The 18436-nt window shown below is 34.7% G+C and overlaps 1 protein-coding gene across 4 annotated transcripts; it reads right to left on the bottom strand.

The window, feature by feature from the left end:
* Window positions 1-856: 856 nt before the first annotated feature.
* Window positions 857-18232, bottom strand: LOC129005738 (cytochrome b5-related protein-like). Of its 4 annotated transcripts, none has more exons than XM_054434748.1 (7): window positions 18070-18232; window positions 16758-17076; window positions 13343-13539; window positions 10778-10972; window positions 5553-5744; window positions 4894-5097; window positions 857-1194 (listed from the first exon to the last, which is right to left on the bottom strand). In XM_054434748.1, exons 2-7 carry the CDS (start codon window positions 16974-16976, stop codon window positions 909-911), a joined length of 1293 nt encoding a protein of 430 aa, XP_054290723.1. In that variant the 5' UTR covers window positions 16977-17076; window positions 18070-18232; the 3' UTR covers window positions 857-908. The 4 variants fall into 4 exon arrangements, with proteins under 4 accessions (XP_054290723.1, XP_054290707.1, XP_054290715.1 ...); XM_054434732.1 differs by having other exon boundaries at window positions 16758-17053; XM_054434740.1 differs by having other exon boundaries at window positions 16758-17037.
* Window positions 18233-18436: the final 204 nt, after the last annotated feature.

Here is an 18436-nt window from a genome sequence, read left to right as displayed (position 1 = left end):
AAACAAATAAATCTACAAACTAATAAATACTGAATTAACAATTCGATATACTACGCAAAATATGGTACTGCATTCGGATGAATAAAAGAATCTTATTTCAATAACCAGTGTAGACACATTGGACATGACATAGAGTCTTTGTTCTACCTGCATAGAGTGCAGGTAAGGTAAATATTAACAACCAAGGTAACACCAACCACTTAATTTTAACCTTTTAGGTATTCATTATTTTCTTTTTCAAGTTTTACTTTTGCCTAGCCTAAAATATTTGTGAACTCTGAGGCAAAGATTTATGGTGCAAGTTCTCGTTTGGTCGTTTATCGGTTGTTCTCTTGCTTGTGCTTTACGACTCGTCTAGAACAAAACTAAAATAAAGCAGAAAAGAACTACCAAGTTCAAGTAAAAGTCAATTCATGTTTAAAACTCCTGTTACTTGGACTGCTGCGACATCATTATAGCTTAGCTTATAAACATTGTATCTATAAATTCAATACAACGACTAAGGTAACTTGCCGTTCATTCTATTTAAAATGTATGTTTATTACCCACAATTAAAGACATGTTAGTTTGTTTTTTTATACAGAAAAATCAACATTATTTCAGCTATCAATTTAGCCGTAATAGGCCTTCATGAACAAAATAATTTCAAATTTTATTATTTAATTAATTCAGAATAAACTTTCTCATAACCCAACAAAATATGAAATTTATTTCTCTAAGGCTATGATTTTTTGTAGGGGTTGGACCCAGCCGAATTATAGGAGCGTACGGATTAATGAGAGTCGAATTATCAAACTTCTACTGTACTTGCATTGCTAAAGAACGGGGTAAAAATATAATTTGATGAGAACTGAGCAATGTTTTAAAATTTTTATTAAATATGTATTTAATTTCTATGATACAGTATCTTAATCACACAAAGGCTCTTTGAGATTCGGTTCTCTCCTCATAAGTTGTCTGAACTGGCCAAGGAGAAGGTCCAAAGTTGTCATCATCTTGAATTTGATTCCAAATTCTTTACAAGTTTGTTCTAAAATAGGATAAAGACTGTGCAGGTGCACATGATCTATTGTTGGGAACAGATGGTGTAGACAATGATCTCCAAAGGTTAATAGGACCAGGTTTGGAGATCCATAGACCTCAATTCTATCCCTTGTTGCAGCCAAACTGAATATGCCCCAATCACGGTCTTTGCTGGAACATAGAAAACCATTTTATAATGTACGAATACTTACATCTTTACAGGTTACAGGTTGCAAGTTTTTGTGTGTAGGTAAATATTGCAGTCTCCAGTCGTAAATATGAATTTACATTTTACGACAGACTATCAATTGGGCCATGGCCATATTCCCTGTTGTGCAATAACCAGAATTGAAGGCAATATGTCGGGATACACTAATAACAAGATTCCAGGAGTGGAACATTAGCCCTCTAGGTTTCAATCGACGTAATTACGGCGACTTGACAGGCCTACGGTTTCAGTTGATATAATCCCACGAGATCGAACAAACCTGGTCATTGGGCATACTAACGTGTTCAGGAGATTTAGGGCTTCATGGTGAGTATAGAAGACGACCATTTCCCAAACTATTTATCTTGTTCTGTGATAGTTTTTCCATATGTCATTGTTTGTTTCGGTTGCTAGTGAGCGAATGTTTACGTTGTACTGTTGTTGTGTGTCGTGATTTTTTGAGTTATTATAAAGAGAAAACAGGGTGGAAACTATATATTTTCTTTTTCCTTATTACATTTAGAATAAAATGTATATCTCAGTTTTTGTAAATATAGGGATTTTTTATTTTACATATGCGCTTATGTAAAAAATTTAAACTTTTTTTGGAACGTCTGGATTTTAACCAACAAAAAATTGCTTTTATACAATGTAAGACACAAATATCATACATTTTAGATAGAAAATTTTATTTGCTTTAAGAAAATATACAATGTTATATATCCAATGTCATCATTTAGATTTTTTATTAATTTTTTAATCAAACTCCGCAAAAGTCTCGAAAATTGAGTGACATTTACAGGTGTTCAATGCGACACCTAGAGCGTTAACGGCCATTCGTGTTTTAGTTTCCATTTGAGTACTTTCTACAAATTTCTAATAAAGTTGAAGATTGTTATTACTAAATACTGGTATCTATAAAAATAAAATTACAGTTTTGTCTGTATATTGCATAGAATCATGAAGTTATTGGTTATTTTTACGTTTCATAGCCTAAGAAAGCCTAAACGAGTCTTATCTCAATTTCTGTCTGTTTGTTTGTCTGTCTGTCTGTCATTGTGTCTGTAATGCCAAAATGCCAACATATGCGGCCTACTCCGAGATAACTAGATTACCCATCACGATTCAAATCATTTTTCTGTATTCACTGAATTGGTGAGAGTGTTTTTGGCTATTAAAAAATAAAATATGTTCTCACCACTTTGGAAACAAAACAAGGAACCTTCAAAACCTTTATTTTGTGCAATTTTTGTCAAGTTTTATCCTATTGTTTACTACATACGTCATTATGAAATAGTAATCATCTGTTTAGAGAATACGTCATCCATGAAAATTTCATTATTTCATTCATAATTAATGAAACCTAAGATTCTGCATGTTTCCAATTTCACTATACTTGACTTTTGATAACCGGGAATCAGTTTTGTATAAGATTGAGAAACTTAAATTTCTCAATATTCACCAACAGCCTACAATCTAGGTTCCATTAATTAACGGCGTTTCAATGTCATTTTTGTAAAGTAAAAAAAACTGCAGTGATCATGGATGTTACTGTCATATTGGGTGATGACATGATGTCGTTGTGATTGTAACAGAGGTTCACTTATGCTGCTAAAATCGCTTTCTTAATGTGTTGATTTCGGTTTCGGTTCACCAGTATTGCGCTGCCATCGCTAGGCCATACCGCAAATAGGCCTATGACCCATCTATCATTACGCAGGCCTACCCAATTTATCCGTAGCCAAATTTCGACGTTAGTTCTTAGGTACCGGCACTTTTCCCTAGAACCGGTGGTAGGGAGAATCATTTTTATGTACCAACACATCACCATTTGCAATAATTGTAAATGGTGTTAGCTGTAATTGTAATGAAGGTTAGCCCGTTTTTCCCTTGGTTCTTCAATTTAGTTATCGTTGGTGTTGCACCTTTCTTACAGTCATATTAAATTTAATTGATGTCTTACTGTATAAGATTTGAGTTTTCTGTCTAGGTTCCAAACATGAGTTTATGCCAAGAAAATTATAACACGTTTGAGGGAAACATTTTTTGAGCATACCATCATGAATCATTTACGCTTTATGATGTTTAAGTATCAGTTTGTAGCATGTGTATCATAAATTACTTCAATTTTTATCGAAATGGACCGTATCGACTTAATTTTATATCATATTTGTGATTTACCCTTTGAGTTCTAGCCCAATAATTTGTATTCTGTAATAAATAGTCTGTGACTAACTAGTGCTGCTACCTATTAACACATTAAACAACTTGCTGTAGTGCTATCTGTTAGCAATCGTTTACGTCAGCTTAAATACCGGTTTTTACTCCTCAGTTTCCAAGCACAGATAGCCGAGGTGGTTAGGGTGTGTGTCACTTGGCTAGTGGCATTTGTCTGCTCGGGATCGAATCCTGTCCTGTGGGCAAACAATTGGTGACCTGTGCGTTTGTAGCAATATATTACAACCACTGGGTCATATTGAGGTGTTCATAATCCTTGGTTTAGAGTTTAGACATACACCTTGAATCATCGGATTGGGGGAATCTTTTAGCTAAGTGGTTGTTAGTGAATCCTATGAACATGCAGGTCACCAATGGCTGTTTTGCTACCTTTTTGTTAAAATAACATTCCTCTCTATAGCCCTTAGAGATTTTAGTAAACAACGATATATCATTGCATAGCACTCAAAGCAAAGGGTTACTGTAAGTAAATATTTAAAAAAAATCATTACAACCTACATAATCACTGCACGATATGTATATACGATATGATATTATATGATGAATACTAATTTTATCTGTACATTACTTTGGTCATAGCGTAATAAATGGCCTAATGCAATTCTGTCTTTTATTCTGTATTTTTGTGTGTGTGTCTGTTGGTAACACATTTCTGCCCTTATTTCTCAGTGTTTCACGTAAAAGACATTGAGCAAGTTCTAATGAGAATGTCAACGGAATCAAGTTTATAATGGTAAGGTAGTATTTGACTACTTTTAATCAGTGTGGAAAGTAGTTTTTAGTTATACAGTAGCTATGCTATGCATCATAGATCTATAAAGTTTTAAGTCATTGGATATCAAATAAAACTAGAGAGATTTATATCCGGGTAACATTTAATCGCTAACCATTGGGTTTGGCTTGAAACTGTCAGATATTTTATATTGTATTGTATATAATGTGTCAGATATTGAAACTGTCAGATATTGTCAAATAAAGTATTCCCATAATAGTTTTGCCTGCATATCTTGAAAAATGCAAACTTAGTAGCGATCCAACTGCTGATCTGGATATAATAAGGTTTAAACTCATCAAAAGATCCCCCATGAGTAGAATGTGCACACAGCTATAAAATAATAAATATTAGTAGGTACCATAATGATGTATTAACTAAATTTTAAACAACCATTTGAGGAAATCCCAGAAACCCTCTGTCCTCTGTATGCCCTCTGACAGGATAGCATTACAGCTGCTTTTACTCTAATAGCAAAACAATGGGTGGCTGGCCTATTCAAATATAGTCAAATTCATGACAGTCAGAGTTCAACTATTCCTATTACTATTATTCCTGGCCTGGTATATTTGTGTAGATTCAGGGTAAAATCAACAAGATTAGTATGGTACATGCTTGATAAACTGTTGGAAAAACAATTTTTCTTTCTTACTTTGGCTTATCTCCATAGTGAAATATGTCAGGATGGTGGTGTGCTACATTCACACCAATAACACCAAAAAAGAAGCTACCAACTAAGGTGATGAAGATCCACATCTTCAAAGCTTGAAGAACTGACACACCACCAATCAGAATCGTCACTGTTGGTAGTAGAAACCCAATTAAATCTTGTGGTTGAGGTTGTGTAGTTAATGTCCTAAAAATCAATAATAAACTAAATATAAGTTTATTTTTTTCACTAAAGCATCCATACAGTAAAAAACTCAACATGAAAAAGTCGATCAATTAAATAGCATACTATTACTAGCAATTAATATATATATATATATTTTAATTAATTTTCTAAAGATTAATGAAGCATTATGATATTTGATCAAATTAACTACATATAGCATGTGGAGTTTGGGTAGAATACAATACAGGAAAGGTAATAACTCCGGTTAAAATTTTTTTTGTACCTTTAAATAAAAATCTTTAGCTATGCATAGCATATTAAAGTAAGAGTTTGCATTAATTGGTCATACTTGTAGAAATATGAGATTCTTGTTGAATCCAATAAAAATTAAAATGACCTATTTATCTTTTGAATAGCCTAACGTGTGAAACATGTCAAACTGTTTAATTATTTTCATGTAGATTATAATCCTTTACCTTTTAATCCCTTCTGCTAGGGTGATGAAGGGATATATAAATGGGGAATATATTACAGATAAACGGCTCCAAATTTTTGATTTTTCTGAACTCGGAATATATTTGAGAAATGGCTCGAACATGGAAATCTCCAAGTCATAATGAGTGTTAGGATACAAGTGATGGCTGAGTGCATGGGAGATCCTCCAGTGTCTGTAAACAAAATAGGCAATGTCTCAATAAAAAGCAAAAGACAATTCCAAACAGGTGATATCAGTCATCATCCACTCTCCTCTGGGTCTTCATAATGTCCTATCCAACACAAACCCATCATCCGTTAACAACTTACATGATTGAACAAAAACTTGTGAAGCATTTATTTTTTTAATTTTTCAGAAGAAAAGACAAAATATTTTACCTTGTGTAATTAACGGTACTCGATTTGATATAAAACAAAACTCTATTAATTTTTAAACACTACTTCGCAATCTATCATCAAGGCCAGGGCAAAATGAGACATACTCCTGCAGGTGGGCAGATTTTTTTGTAACGCACATAGCTAGCCAGATTGTGTTTTTAATTACTGTTAGGGAATTTCCCCATTGGGGAGTAGCTATAGGTGGCATAGTAAGACCTAGAGCCATGGACTGATTTTCCTTTTTATTTTGATGTCCCTATAGGCCAAAAACATTATTTGTTAAAATTTATATATATACATATATAAAAATAATGTAATAGCTATACATATGTGTCTGTGAACGCTATAACTCAACTGTAGCGCAATTGTAAACACAACTGTAGAGTATTTTTCCTTGTGTGTGGACATTGATAAAATTAATTTATCAAGAACAATCGCTTAATAATCCAACAAACTGTTGAATAAGGCAGTGAAGAATCAACATATCTTCTCCTCGTTCTCTCCCCGTGGCTAGTCAAAGGCAGAACAACTAGTTTGGGCTTATGTAATTCCTTCACTCTACTCTTATTGTATTTAATTTTATAAAACTAATGTGGAAATTGATCTGATTAGATAATAATACTGAATACTCTTAATACATATGCAAAACACCAAATGGTTACTAAAACCAAAACTGGTAACATTTGAGTTTCTTTCTTACAGGACACAGCGCTTTGCATAGTAAACACAAAATGGAAAAATAAAATTAACAAAAGATTAGAAAACTACCGATACAGTATTAAAAATTAAAAAAAAATGTTTAATTTTTTATATCTTTAAATGTTTAGAAATTGTTTTTTTGTTTACTATGATGTTAGTTGCTTAGTTTCATATTGTTAGTCTTACAAGGCGAGGAAAGACTGAATCAGGACCAGATTGCTCTAAGGAGAAGCTCCAGGAGGAAATGCCCGCCTTTGTATTTAAAAGACTATGTCAGCCAGGAGAGGAGACTCTTTCCTCCAAAATTTACTTATAAACTTGAGTGTCTTTTTAGAATGTCATGCACTACAATAATTTCAGAACATAAGTTTGTAAAGTACACTGAAAACCACATTCTTGTAAATATGATCTTGCAATTTGGGATTGATTTTACAGTAGCCTACGCTTTTATTGAAGAACGCAGAGTTGTGGAAGCCATTGATACCTCTCCCCCATTACATGGTATGACAGGGATGTTAAATTTAAGTGCTGAGCTTTAATTAATAAAGCTACCAGAACTACCAGTATCTATAAGAGCCTATGCATCGACTCCATTTAATTGTACAGCTTTACTCAAACACGGTGGTACTGAGGCAATACAATTTGACTGATGGACTGAGGCCTTCACTGTAGATGTCGGTGTTTTGGATTTTCTACATTTTGGTAATGACCTTTAATGCTGCATCCTCTGCATATAGCTTCTTTAGCTGGACAAGCAGCTCTGTTGTGTTTCTTAAAGCCACAGAAGTAACATGTCTGATTGAGTGAACATGCGATATTTTCTTGAGATAGATATGATTCTGGTTCGGCAGCAGAAGGTCTTGGATCAGGATTGGACAAGTATGGATTCTTTTCACTTAAATGTTTTGAAGCTGCAGCGTTAGTTATTGGTAAGCAATTCTCTAAGTTTTACTGTTCAGAGTGATATTTAGTAAGTTCGAGTGATCTGGCTTGAGAAACTGCTTCATCCAAAGTCAAAGTAGAGCTTTCCAACAACCGTTGACAAATATGAGGCATGAGCAAGCCATCAATAATTGTGTCTCTGATGTATTCATCTCTACTAGATACAGCATTGACAGCTTTAAAGTTACAATCCTAGGAAAGGCGATTCAGAGATTCCATGTAGGTAAGTATCTATGCTCTCCCCAGGCTCTTGTCTTCTGATTCTAAGTTTATGACGTGTGTAAATTTCATCAACAGGTTTCAAGTACAACTTTTTCAACACATTAAAATTGCTTGTTTGTTGAGCGGAGCGAGCGAAGCTCTTATACGTCGACTCTTATGCATTTCGTAATACGCAAACTCCTCCTAGACGGCTGAATCAATCGTTTTGAAATTTTGCATGGCGATAAAGACCATATCGGTGAGTGCCAACATCTATATGGCGTTAAAAAAGTCTCTCAGGAATCCGCCCCACTGGGTTTTAAAGTTTCAATGTAATCCTAATGGAAGCAGTATTTGACACATAAACAAAGACATACGATCAGCTGTTGACTTTTGAATGCAGTAGATAAAGAAATAGCTGATAGCATTATGCCACAGATATTAGAACAGAAATCGTATGGATCATAAATATAATCAATTGACGACACTAGCTTGAGGTCCGTGACGTAGGAATTGGTGAAGGAAGTAGTAAAGGTGAGCAGTCTGGAGTGTGGAAACTGTTTATGACGATTAGATTTAGATATCTGCATTCCTAAAATGCTATTGGAAGGGAAGGAAACGGGTCCGCGACGTAGGAAGTGGTGAAGGAAGTAGTAAAGGTGAGCTGTTCGGAGTAGGGGATCTATTTATGACCATTTGATTAAGGTATTTGCAATCCTATGATGCTATGGGAAGGGAGGGAAACAGGTCCGTGACGTCGTAAGAAGAGGTGAAGGAAATAGTAAGGTGAGCAGTGTGGAGTGTGGGAACTGGAAACCGTTTGTAGCAGTTAGATTAATGTATCTGCAATGCTGAAATGCTATGAGAAGGGATGGAAGCATGCCCACGACATAGAACGTGTTGAAAGAAGTAGTAAAGGCTAGCAGTGCGGAGTGTGGGCAATGTTTGTGGCAATTAGATTTAACGTATCTAAAATACTAAAATGCTATGGAAAGTGATGAAAACCGGTCCACGATTTAGGAAGTAGTAAAGTATGAGCATAGTGTGAGAACCGTCTGTGGCAGTTAGTTTAATGTATCTAATACTTAAATGCTATGAGAAGGGAAGGAAACAGGTCTATGACGTAGGAAATGGTGAAGGAAGTAGTAAGGCTTGCAGTGCAGAGTGTGGGAACTGTCTTAGGCAATTACATTAATGTATCTGCAATCCTAAAATGCTATGGGAAGAGAGGGAAACAGGTCCACGACGTAGGCGTTGGTGAAGGAAGTAGTAAAGGTTAGCAGTGTTGAGTGTGGGAATGGATTAATGTATCTGCAAATGCCAAAATGCTATGGGAAGAGACTGTAGACTGTAGGTTAAAATGATTACGAAGCACAAATCGATACATATTTCGATACATACAATCGTTTACAATAGAAATTTACAACTGAGTTAACAGCTGATTTTAACTCCATAGAGGCTAAAAACAATTTTTACTCCATAGAGGCTAAAAACAATTTTTACTCCCTAAAGAGTAAAAATTCTACTTTAGAACCGCAACGCATGCATTAAAAACGACTGTTTTTACTGCAGTATTATAAAAACAATATAATATGAACCCTTGATGACTCCGCTCAATTTTGTGTATGCCTAGCTGCGAACGCCACCTAGTATGTTTCACAGTCATTCACATACTCATAAACGGATGGTGAAATGGAATTGATTTATACTTTAAGCCTCAATTTTTCACTAGTTTCGATGAAGTTTTCAAAAGTATGAATCCAATGTTTCCAATCTTGACTTGAATTTATTTCCAGGATTGGCATTAAATCTTTCAGGTCTAAGAATTTGTTCCATTAAAAAAGATTGATGTATATTTTAATAAAATATTCTATGTTCAATAAATTGTTGTAGATTGAATGAATAAACTAAGTTACCGTACCTTTTGTTAGGCTTTATTGAACATTTGTAGAAGGTACATGTAGAATCTAGCATGATAAAAAACTAACAATATAAAACAACTAACATAATAGTAAAAAAAAATTAAAACATTTAAACAGATGTTACAATGTCAGATAGAAAGGAATTATGACAGAGTCCCTACTTCAAAGTGATTTGTTTTGGTAACTGAGTGGTTATAGTGCTTGCCTAAAAGTCGAAAGATTGCCATCAATCTTGAGAAAAGTCGGTAGCTTTTCGATGGTTTGAAACTGAACCCAGCTGTCCCTGATCATTGGGCTTTCAGCTACACAGATCATCTCATACCATTCTACACACATCTTCGCTCATATTTGGGTTAAAATACGCACCTAGGTGGTGTCCCCATCTCAATTGATAATGATAATATTTAGCTTTTACCCAAGGGCTTCACCCCATTTGACTTCATAAGTATTAATAAAACTATTGATTCGTTAAGTTAAACTAAAATAAAAAAAAAACAGAATACAGTAATACAGTAGACTCCTCTTTATCCAGTCACCTTTTAACTGGACATTGGTATAACCAATAGAGGCTAAAAACTATTTTTACTCCCTAAATATTAAAAATGCTACTTTAGACCCGCAACGCATGCATTAAAAACTACTGTTTTTACTGCAGTATGACCAAAACAATATAATATGAACCCTTGATGACTCCGCTCAATTTTTTGGATGCCTCTGCGAACGCCACCTAGTAAGGTAATAAATTGAAATAATTACATACAAATAAGTAGGTACAGCTGAGGTATTTTTAACATTAGGTATATGGAAAGTTCCCTTTAGAAAGGAATTACAACCTTAAAGGGCAATTTATGAAATAATGGGTAGTTTTGCAAGGTTTCTCGTCATGACGAACATTTTAAGTATAGGCCTATGGTTTATGGGGGTGTGACTTGTAGTTTTTTCAAAAGTTCATGGGTACTTTGGGATTTATATATATGGATTTTCAAAGCACCACATTTAAACCTTTCTATTTATGTATCTTGTGGTAGTTTACCATCAAATTACTTCATTGACACTGAATTTACCTCACAGTGAACAAGGACATGTTGAACAGGTACATTCTCCAGCTGTCCCTCTGATGAAAAAAGTTGTGGGAACAGATTGTTGTCATTGTGAGCAACATTCCAGCAACAAACCCCAGCAAGAAACTCTGATACAGTGCTGCCAACACTGACAAAACAATTGTACTTGTAGCCAACGAATCTAGAAGCATCTTTGAGCTGAAATTAAATGAAAAATATTAATTTCATTTTAGATGCATATTATTGACAATTATGGTTTTTTTCAACAAGCTATTCTTTATTTGATAATAGCTTTATTAGTGAATTGAAATGTAATTTATTCATCATTTACATTTACGAGTAGTAGCTAAATAAAATATTTTTTTTATTGCATAGAATGAGTATAGGTATGTTTAGGATTTTTTTCTTTCCGTAGAGTATTTATGTTCTCATATTCCATAGAGTTCAGAAACATTATGCATATTTATATTCACTGTTCTGTATATAAAAAACATCAATTGAGAAACAAACAATTACATGTAATAAAAAACTAGCACTCCTCACTAGTCCGCTGCATTGTGATAATTGAAAATCGTCAAAATAAAAACCGCCGTTACTAGATACAGTTGGTACGCCCGCAGCGGCCTCCACACATGCGCGTGCTTCTGCTCTACCCATCCCCACGTAAAAGATGACAATGTGAGCTGACGGTCGAGTCAATTGTTGACGAAGAGGATTCATGTATTTAATTTTACCGGCCGGTCAATGGGACTGACAATGAAATAACTTGTCGAAAAAGAGGTTTTCGGTATTTATATAATTAATTTAAAAAGATGACGAAGTGTCAATCTACTGGTGGACCCCCAATATAAATATCCTAATATATAATAAATATATTTGCTAAATATGATCAAAATGTATCTATAAACAATAAGGAAGTCAACAGCTTTGCTATTTCAAAGTAAAGTATTTTAGTATTCTTCAATAAGAATAACAGAGAATTTTAAATTTTCTCCGTAACTATGAAGCATACAACAAACCTTCTATATACTGAATAAAATATTTTTTAAAGCTATGCTAATCTATTTAGGAGGAAATTGCAAAATGTTATGTTTTGAGGGTCAAAATGGGCAAAACTAAATTTTACCTATTAAACCCTATTGCGATCATAAGAGTTTGCTGATGAAAATAACTGATTTGGTTCAAACAAACAACTTTTCAACCAAGTCTTCCTAGTATCCAAAATCAATTGTGGTACCTACTTAATTGTGACTTATTTTGGTACTAACTAGCTGTTTTGCGCATGTTTCATTGATGAAATATACATCTTAGTTACCAATTTTTTCTTTTTTTTTTTAGGGAGAGCAGGAAAAATCCTTTTAAGCACACAGGTAGCCAGCCTGTACTGTGAGACTCCTGAAATTATCAGACTACTCACTAAAAAAAAATCCCTCTACTCTGTTGGACACAGACCTGGAATTGTTTGTCACATTACTTCAAGGCAGGCCAAAACGTGACCTAAGGGCTCTCATCGTTTCTGGCATTTGGATTCTTTATGACCTAAACCGCATCCCTGGCAAGGTCGAGCTTATTGGCGCGGAGAATAACTTGGATGTAATGTGACACACAGGTCCAATTGTCCTCACTCCCCATCATCATCGGTATGACCGTGTCCACCAACAGCAGTCCTACTAACTGTTGAGCCTCCAGGCGGGGCCTTTTCCAATGCCGGCAGTGGAAAAAGGTATGTTCCACGTCATCGGGAATGCCTGGGCACTATATGCAATCGGATGACACGGCTTTGCCCATCCTGAACAGGTACGACCGGAAAAAGCTGTGACTAATCAGAAATTGGGTGAGGTAGAAGTCCACCTCTCCGTACCGTTGATTAACCCAAAGTTGGACTTGCTGTATCAGTCGTCTGGTCCAGCGTCCCTGTTCCCAGCTCTCCTGCCACAGCTGGTAGGTGCGGGTGCGTTCCTCTGTTTGTGCCTGGTCCTCCCCACGGCGCTGATAAATTGCCTTTCTCTCCGCCGCCAAAAGTTTGACGGGGATAACTCAGCAACCCAGGACGGCGGGTTCGGACACTGTTCGGTAGGCGGATGCTACTCTTAGTGCTGCCTGACGCTGCACACAGGCAAGCCGTATCCTATATACCTCCATATTGAGAGCGTCTGCCCACACCTTTGCACCGTACAAGAGTACGGACTGGATAGAAGACAGCCTTCTACGACTGGACCGAGGCCCTCCGACATTGGCCATCAACCGGCTAAGAGAGGAAACCACCCTAGCGGCCTTGTCCGCCGTACGGAAAATCTGGTCCCGCCAGCTAAGTTTGCTGTCCACCATAATCCCAAGGTACTTAACAGGTAAGGCAGTATGAACGGTCTGGACTTCGACGGCCCCCACCCTCAACGGATGGTGTCACTCCGTTTTTTGTTAATATCACGATCTCAGTTTTGCTCAAAGCGAGCGTCTTAGTTACCAATAGATATTTCATTAACGTAAAGTAGTGAAAGTTTTGTATTGTTTTTTTTTCACCCGATATTGTGTAATTATTTTTTACATTCAACATTTGTTAACACTTACTGTCTACTGGGCCCTGGTGGCACATGTTTCAGCTTTTCATAAACTCTAGACTTCATCATTCGGAAGAACCCATCATCCTTGAAAGTAAATGGGGAATTCCTTGGTGCGTTTGCCTTTCGAACATAAAAATTAGGTAGTATTTTTGTTGCCAGGGGGCTTAAGTGATGTGATTCAAAGGCCTCAGTGATATCTGTTCCCTGCAAATAACAATTAGAATTCTAAACAAAGAATATACAGAAGACATTACATTTTTCTACCATTAATAACAAATCTACCAATTGTCCTATATTAGAATGATAATGTGTGTAATTTGTTACCTAATAGGAGTGTCAAAACCAGCATAATAACATAACGTAGAATCACATAGCAGATTAAAGAGTTATTGTTCCTTTTATTCTATAGCTCCATTTTTTCATTGACTTTAAATAGTTCAAGTAGACTCATCCTATTTTTAGCCTGTTTTTGAAAACAATCTGTATACTGCATGCTCTTGTGTAAAATTTTACGATTTTTTCTTTTCTCTAATTTTTTAATACAAATTTATGAGCAATATAGAATAGATTGTTCAAATAGTTTTTTATATGCAATTAAAATAGTTTTTTCATACAGTCACCCGACAAAGTGGGGTTTCTTGCACTGATTAGTACAGAAAGCTGTTAATTGCTGCATTTACTTACTTTGCCGCACAGTTTTTACTTTGTTGCACACCAGGTTTCCAATCAAACATCACAACACATTTTGCTTTTATTATGCACGTAATCCGTGTACGCTTGGAAATAGGTCGGCAACACTTAAAGATACTACGACTACGATCAACTGTTGCAGTGTTTCCCATTTCGTTCAACGCTTGGATTTAATCCAACCTAAAATGTTGATTAGTGTTTGAAAGACTAATTATATCTTTGCTTTATAATAACTGTTGGAAAAATATGATGAGTAACACAAGTGCAAATTGCCTTTTCCTACAATTACCCGACAAAGTTGGCCTCCTTGTACTGTTTATAGGACAGAAAACTGCTGATTGCTGCATATTTATACTTTGTCGTACGGTTTATACTTTGGCGCACATCACGATTCCAACGAAACAACACAAAACAACGTGGTTCTATTATGCACGTAATCCGTGTACGCTTGGAAATAGGTTGGCAACACTTAAAGAAAAATAATACTATGAGCAGCTGATTGACTATTATAACTACGATTTAACCTGTCATTTCGAGTTTATAGTTTGTTCTCTTTTCGGTATTTCTGAACTTTTTTTAAAGTTTTTAAAACATTCTTACGATCTTAATAAACAAGAAAATACCTTTAAAGCATTTTTTTAGGCGCGGAAACCACTGCAAATTACAAAAACATACGGAACTATTTTCTCAACTCGCGGAGCACATTGCTTGCCGAGGAAAAAATAGCGGAGTGATACGGACCGGTGACTACTTTCTCTAGGGCACCTATTTGTGTTGCCAGCTGAATGTAAAAACGTGTTGTATAGTGTTTGAAAGACTATTTATTTATATGCTTTATAGTGACAGTAGGAAAAATATAATGTGTAACACGAGTGCAAAAGAGGCCTTTCCTGCACTCGAGATCATTCTGCACTCGCCTGCAGCATGTGCGTAAACATTTCCTTCGTGTGCAGCAAAGTGCCACTTTGCTCACTTTGCACAAATAACTATTGGTATACTATTCTTAAAATGCAGGCGCTTGCTACTCGACGGCTCGACGCATGCTCATGTTCCACCTGGTAGTCATGACTCACTTCCACAGCGTTAAACATGTTAATGTTCATGTAAAATTTACGTTATGTATATTCCATATTCAAAAGTGCATAGTTATAATAATTACACACCAATAGTATTGTGTGTTTGATTATTTGAATAATGTAGCAAATGCTTTTTACCTAAAACCAACAAGAGTAAAATATTATTAACTTAGTATAAAATAAATAAATTTACCAAGTTTTATCAACATAGGTATATCCATAAATAAGCAACAACATTTGACAATATTCTCCATAAAAATAACATTGTAATTTTAAAATAACAATTTTTGAATTTTCTCTGTAACCAATAATTGTACAAAAACACTTTGATATACTAAATTATTTGTTTTTTTAAGCTTTTTAAAAAGGTCTGGAGAGAAATTGGGAAATTTTGTGTTCAGAGGGTCAAAAATTAGAAAAACCAATTTTTACACCATAAAAGTAGAACCCTGTTCCCATGGTCCGATCATGCTGGCTTGTGAACTCATTCAAGTTTATCCCGCTTTACACCTTTAAACAAAATTTCATCAAAATCTGATAAAAATTACTCAAGTTATCGTGTTTACGGACACATACAGGGTGTCCCACGAGAGGTGTCACAAATTGATTATGGAAAAACAGCTTAACCTGCAAGGATGAAATAAAATTATTTACCACTCAATCGACCCCAAGGAATAACGGAAAAATATTTTTAATTTTTTTACGATACAGGTTGTGCCAAAAACTGAGGGTCACTAGTTTGAATCTCGGAATTTTCAAATGTAAACATATGTTGTGTTATACATCATTTGAAAGGTATTTAGGCTAATAGATAAACATTTTGGCAAAAACAGAAATTAATTATTTTTTTCGTTTCAAAATGGCGGCACTTTTTTTTTTTAATCAATACCATTTTTTTAATACTCTGTGTTTCCTATACCAATGCACTTAGCCCTTCTCCGGTTGAATTTTCTTACTTGTTATGAAATTAGCTTTACTCTGATATGCTACAAGTAAAGGTTTTTTGAAACGACAAAATAAAAAAAAATTATTTTTGAAAATTTGCAAATGCCCATTGTTCAAAATTTTCAAATAGAAACATATATCAAAAGGCACATCATTTTATAGGGTTTTTAATTCTGAACAACTTTGTAATTTACACTTACTTCATATCTCTTTTAGTTTTTGTGTAAATAACAAAAAACCTAATTTTCCTATATCATATGCATGTTATTTGGGATTTAATGGCCCCATTTCAGAAAGAAAATGTTTAGTGTTAAACCCAAATAACATGCATTTGATATAGGAAAATTAGGTTTTTTGTTATTATTATTATTTTTGCTGATTCCTCAAATTATTTCTTCACATAACCTTAAAGAGTAGTTTTGCATTGCTGTTAATGTGCATTATTATTGTGGTGAATAGTGGTAAAGTAATAGGGTATAATGGAGTGAAAAATAGTGTTTGTACCATGGACCGAAATGGTTTTGCAGCCCTCGATCGTTTCTCTAAAAACTATCTCGAGCCGACAAAACTGAATTTTTGGCCCTAGGTACAAAATATAGAAGTGGGTGTAATAGCAAAACACATAGAGCAAGAGAGAAAACACTTTCTATATAAGGTGGACAGAACCATTATAACTTGTATGATTTTGTTTACAAAGTGAATTGATCATACCTTGGTATCTTGAAGCCATTGCGCTCCACCAGGATGTGAATGTATCCACAAGGAGAGGTCATACAGCCCATCGTGGACCCTCCACAAGCCCTCCGCTCCATCACACTCTTGTTTGCCCTGTAACCATCTCTCCGGACTCAGGAGTCCACTGTCCACTCTCCACTCTGGATAAACCCACTCCGGCCAACTCTGCTTCTTATCCATATTTTCACTTTTCATTAAAAAATAATTTTTGTTCAAAATGTTTCAATTTGTTTTAAGATTTTACTTCTACTAGTCACTGAAACTCAATTTTACTTGTGTTTGATAAGGACCACTTCTAATATAGGTTTTGCAGAGATAAGAACAATGGGCAGATACCTCACCAAATAAACAAGAAACTCCCTGATAACCAAGGGTCAAATAGCCTAATGATGGTGCAGAACAAAAACAAACAGGAAAGAGATAAGAATATTTTGATCATTAGTTAATTTAACTTTTCAGTCAGTTTCTTTGTCAGTTGTAGTGGTAATATTTGAATTTAAATTAACATAGTGGATAGTATGCTACCAGGGGATTATTTTTTGCAATCTTTAAATAACAGATTTGTTGAAATAACAATGACGTTGTTTGGAAAAATAATGCTATCAGGGTTTAAATCAGATTTTTTTTTAAATTACCTACCATTTGATGCCGATTCCAACTTTGTTTACTGGTGAAATATATCTTAATAGTAGGCTACTGTATCTTAAACTACCATAATTAAACATAAAAAACTGTTTTGTCTATGATTGCATGGAACCATTAAGTTTTTTGTTACTCATAGCATAAGAAAGGTCGACAAGTCTTATCTCAATGTGTAGGCCTACCTGTATGTCTGTGCATCTATCAATGTCCAAGATGACAACTTAATAAAGTACAATATTTATATTTTAAATAACTATCTTGTAGTAAAAATATTTATTGTAAATAAACCTTATTTAAATCAATTTTTTTACTTGTAACCTAATTTTTTTATAATTTGAAATTCAATAATTATTTAAAGAGTGAAGATTAGTGTGTGCGTGTGTGTTTGTGAAATGCAATATGACTAAATAGACTATTTTACAGATTGAGTAATTACTAGTTTTGTTACAAATGCCGGTGTCCTGTCTAGTTATAGATTTCAAATTCACCTCGGAACTATAAAAACACTACAGGGAAGTTTTGGGGGATCAAAGTTGTAAAAATTGAAATTGTTAATATGAAAATCCATTCAACAATCAACATATGTAACCATATTTGATAATTTCTTTGCTTTACGAGTTATTGTTGGCTCCAGCCTTAAACTTACCTTTAGCAGTACCGTAAGTCAGTTCATCAGTAAACTAACAATCCAAATAACTGAGTCATCATCAATAATCTAAAGTTTTACAATGATAAACAACACCTTGAAAGTCCACTGCACAAACAGAACATCCTTGCAACACACCACAGTCTGACTGGGAATACAATTTGTATCTCACAGAGGGGATAGCCTTGACGGAGTGGGTAATTTACATCAGAACTTGGCCTAGAAGTGACTAAACATTTGTTACATGAGAGACTTGGTAAACCAAATTAGTAAGAATATGTTGTTTAGAGTTTTTTTTTATCTATGTTTCCATGCAAATGTGTATAAAAACAATAAAATTGAAAACTACCAAACAAGAAAACTGATG

This window comes from Macrosteles quadrilineatus, unplaced genomic scaffold (assembly GCF_028750875.1).
Source record: "Macrosteles quadrilineatus isolate MER2022 unplaced genomic scaffold, UCM_ALF_1.0 Scaffold_1__1_contigs__length_201487025, whole genome shotgun sequence".
In the NCBI taxonomy this organism is placed as follows: Eukaryota; Metazoa; Arthropoda; class Insecta; order Hemiptera; family Cicadellidae; genus Macrosteles; species Macrosteles quadrilineatus.
This window is presented reverse-complemented; position numbering and strand designations above follow the sequence as displayed.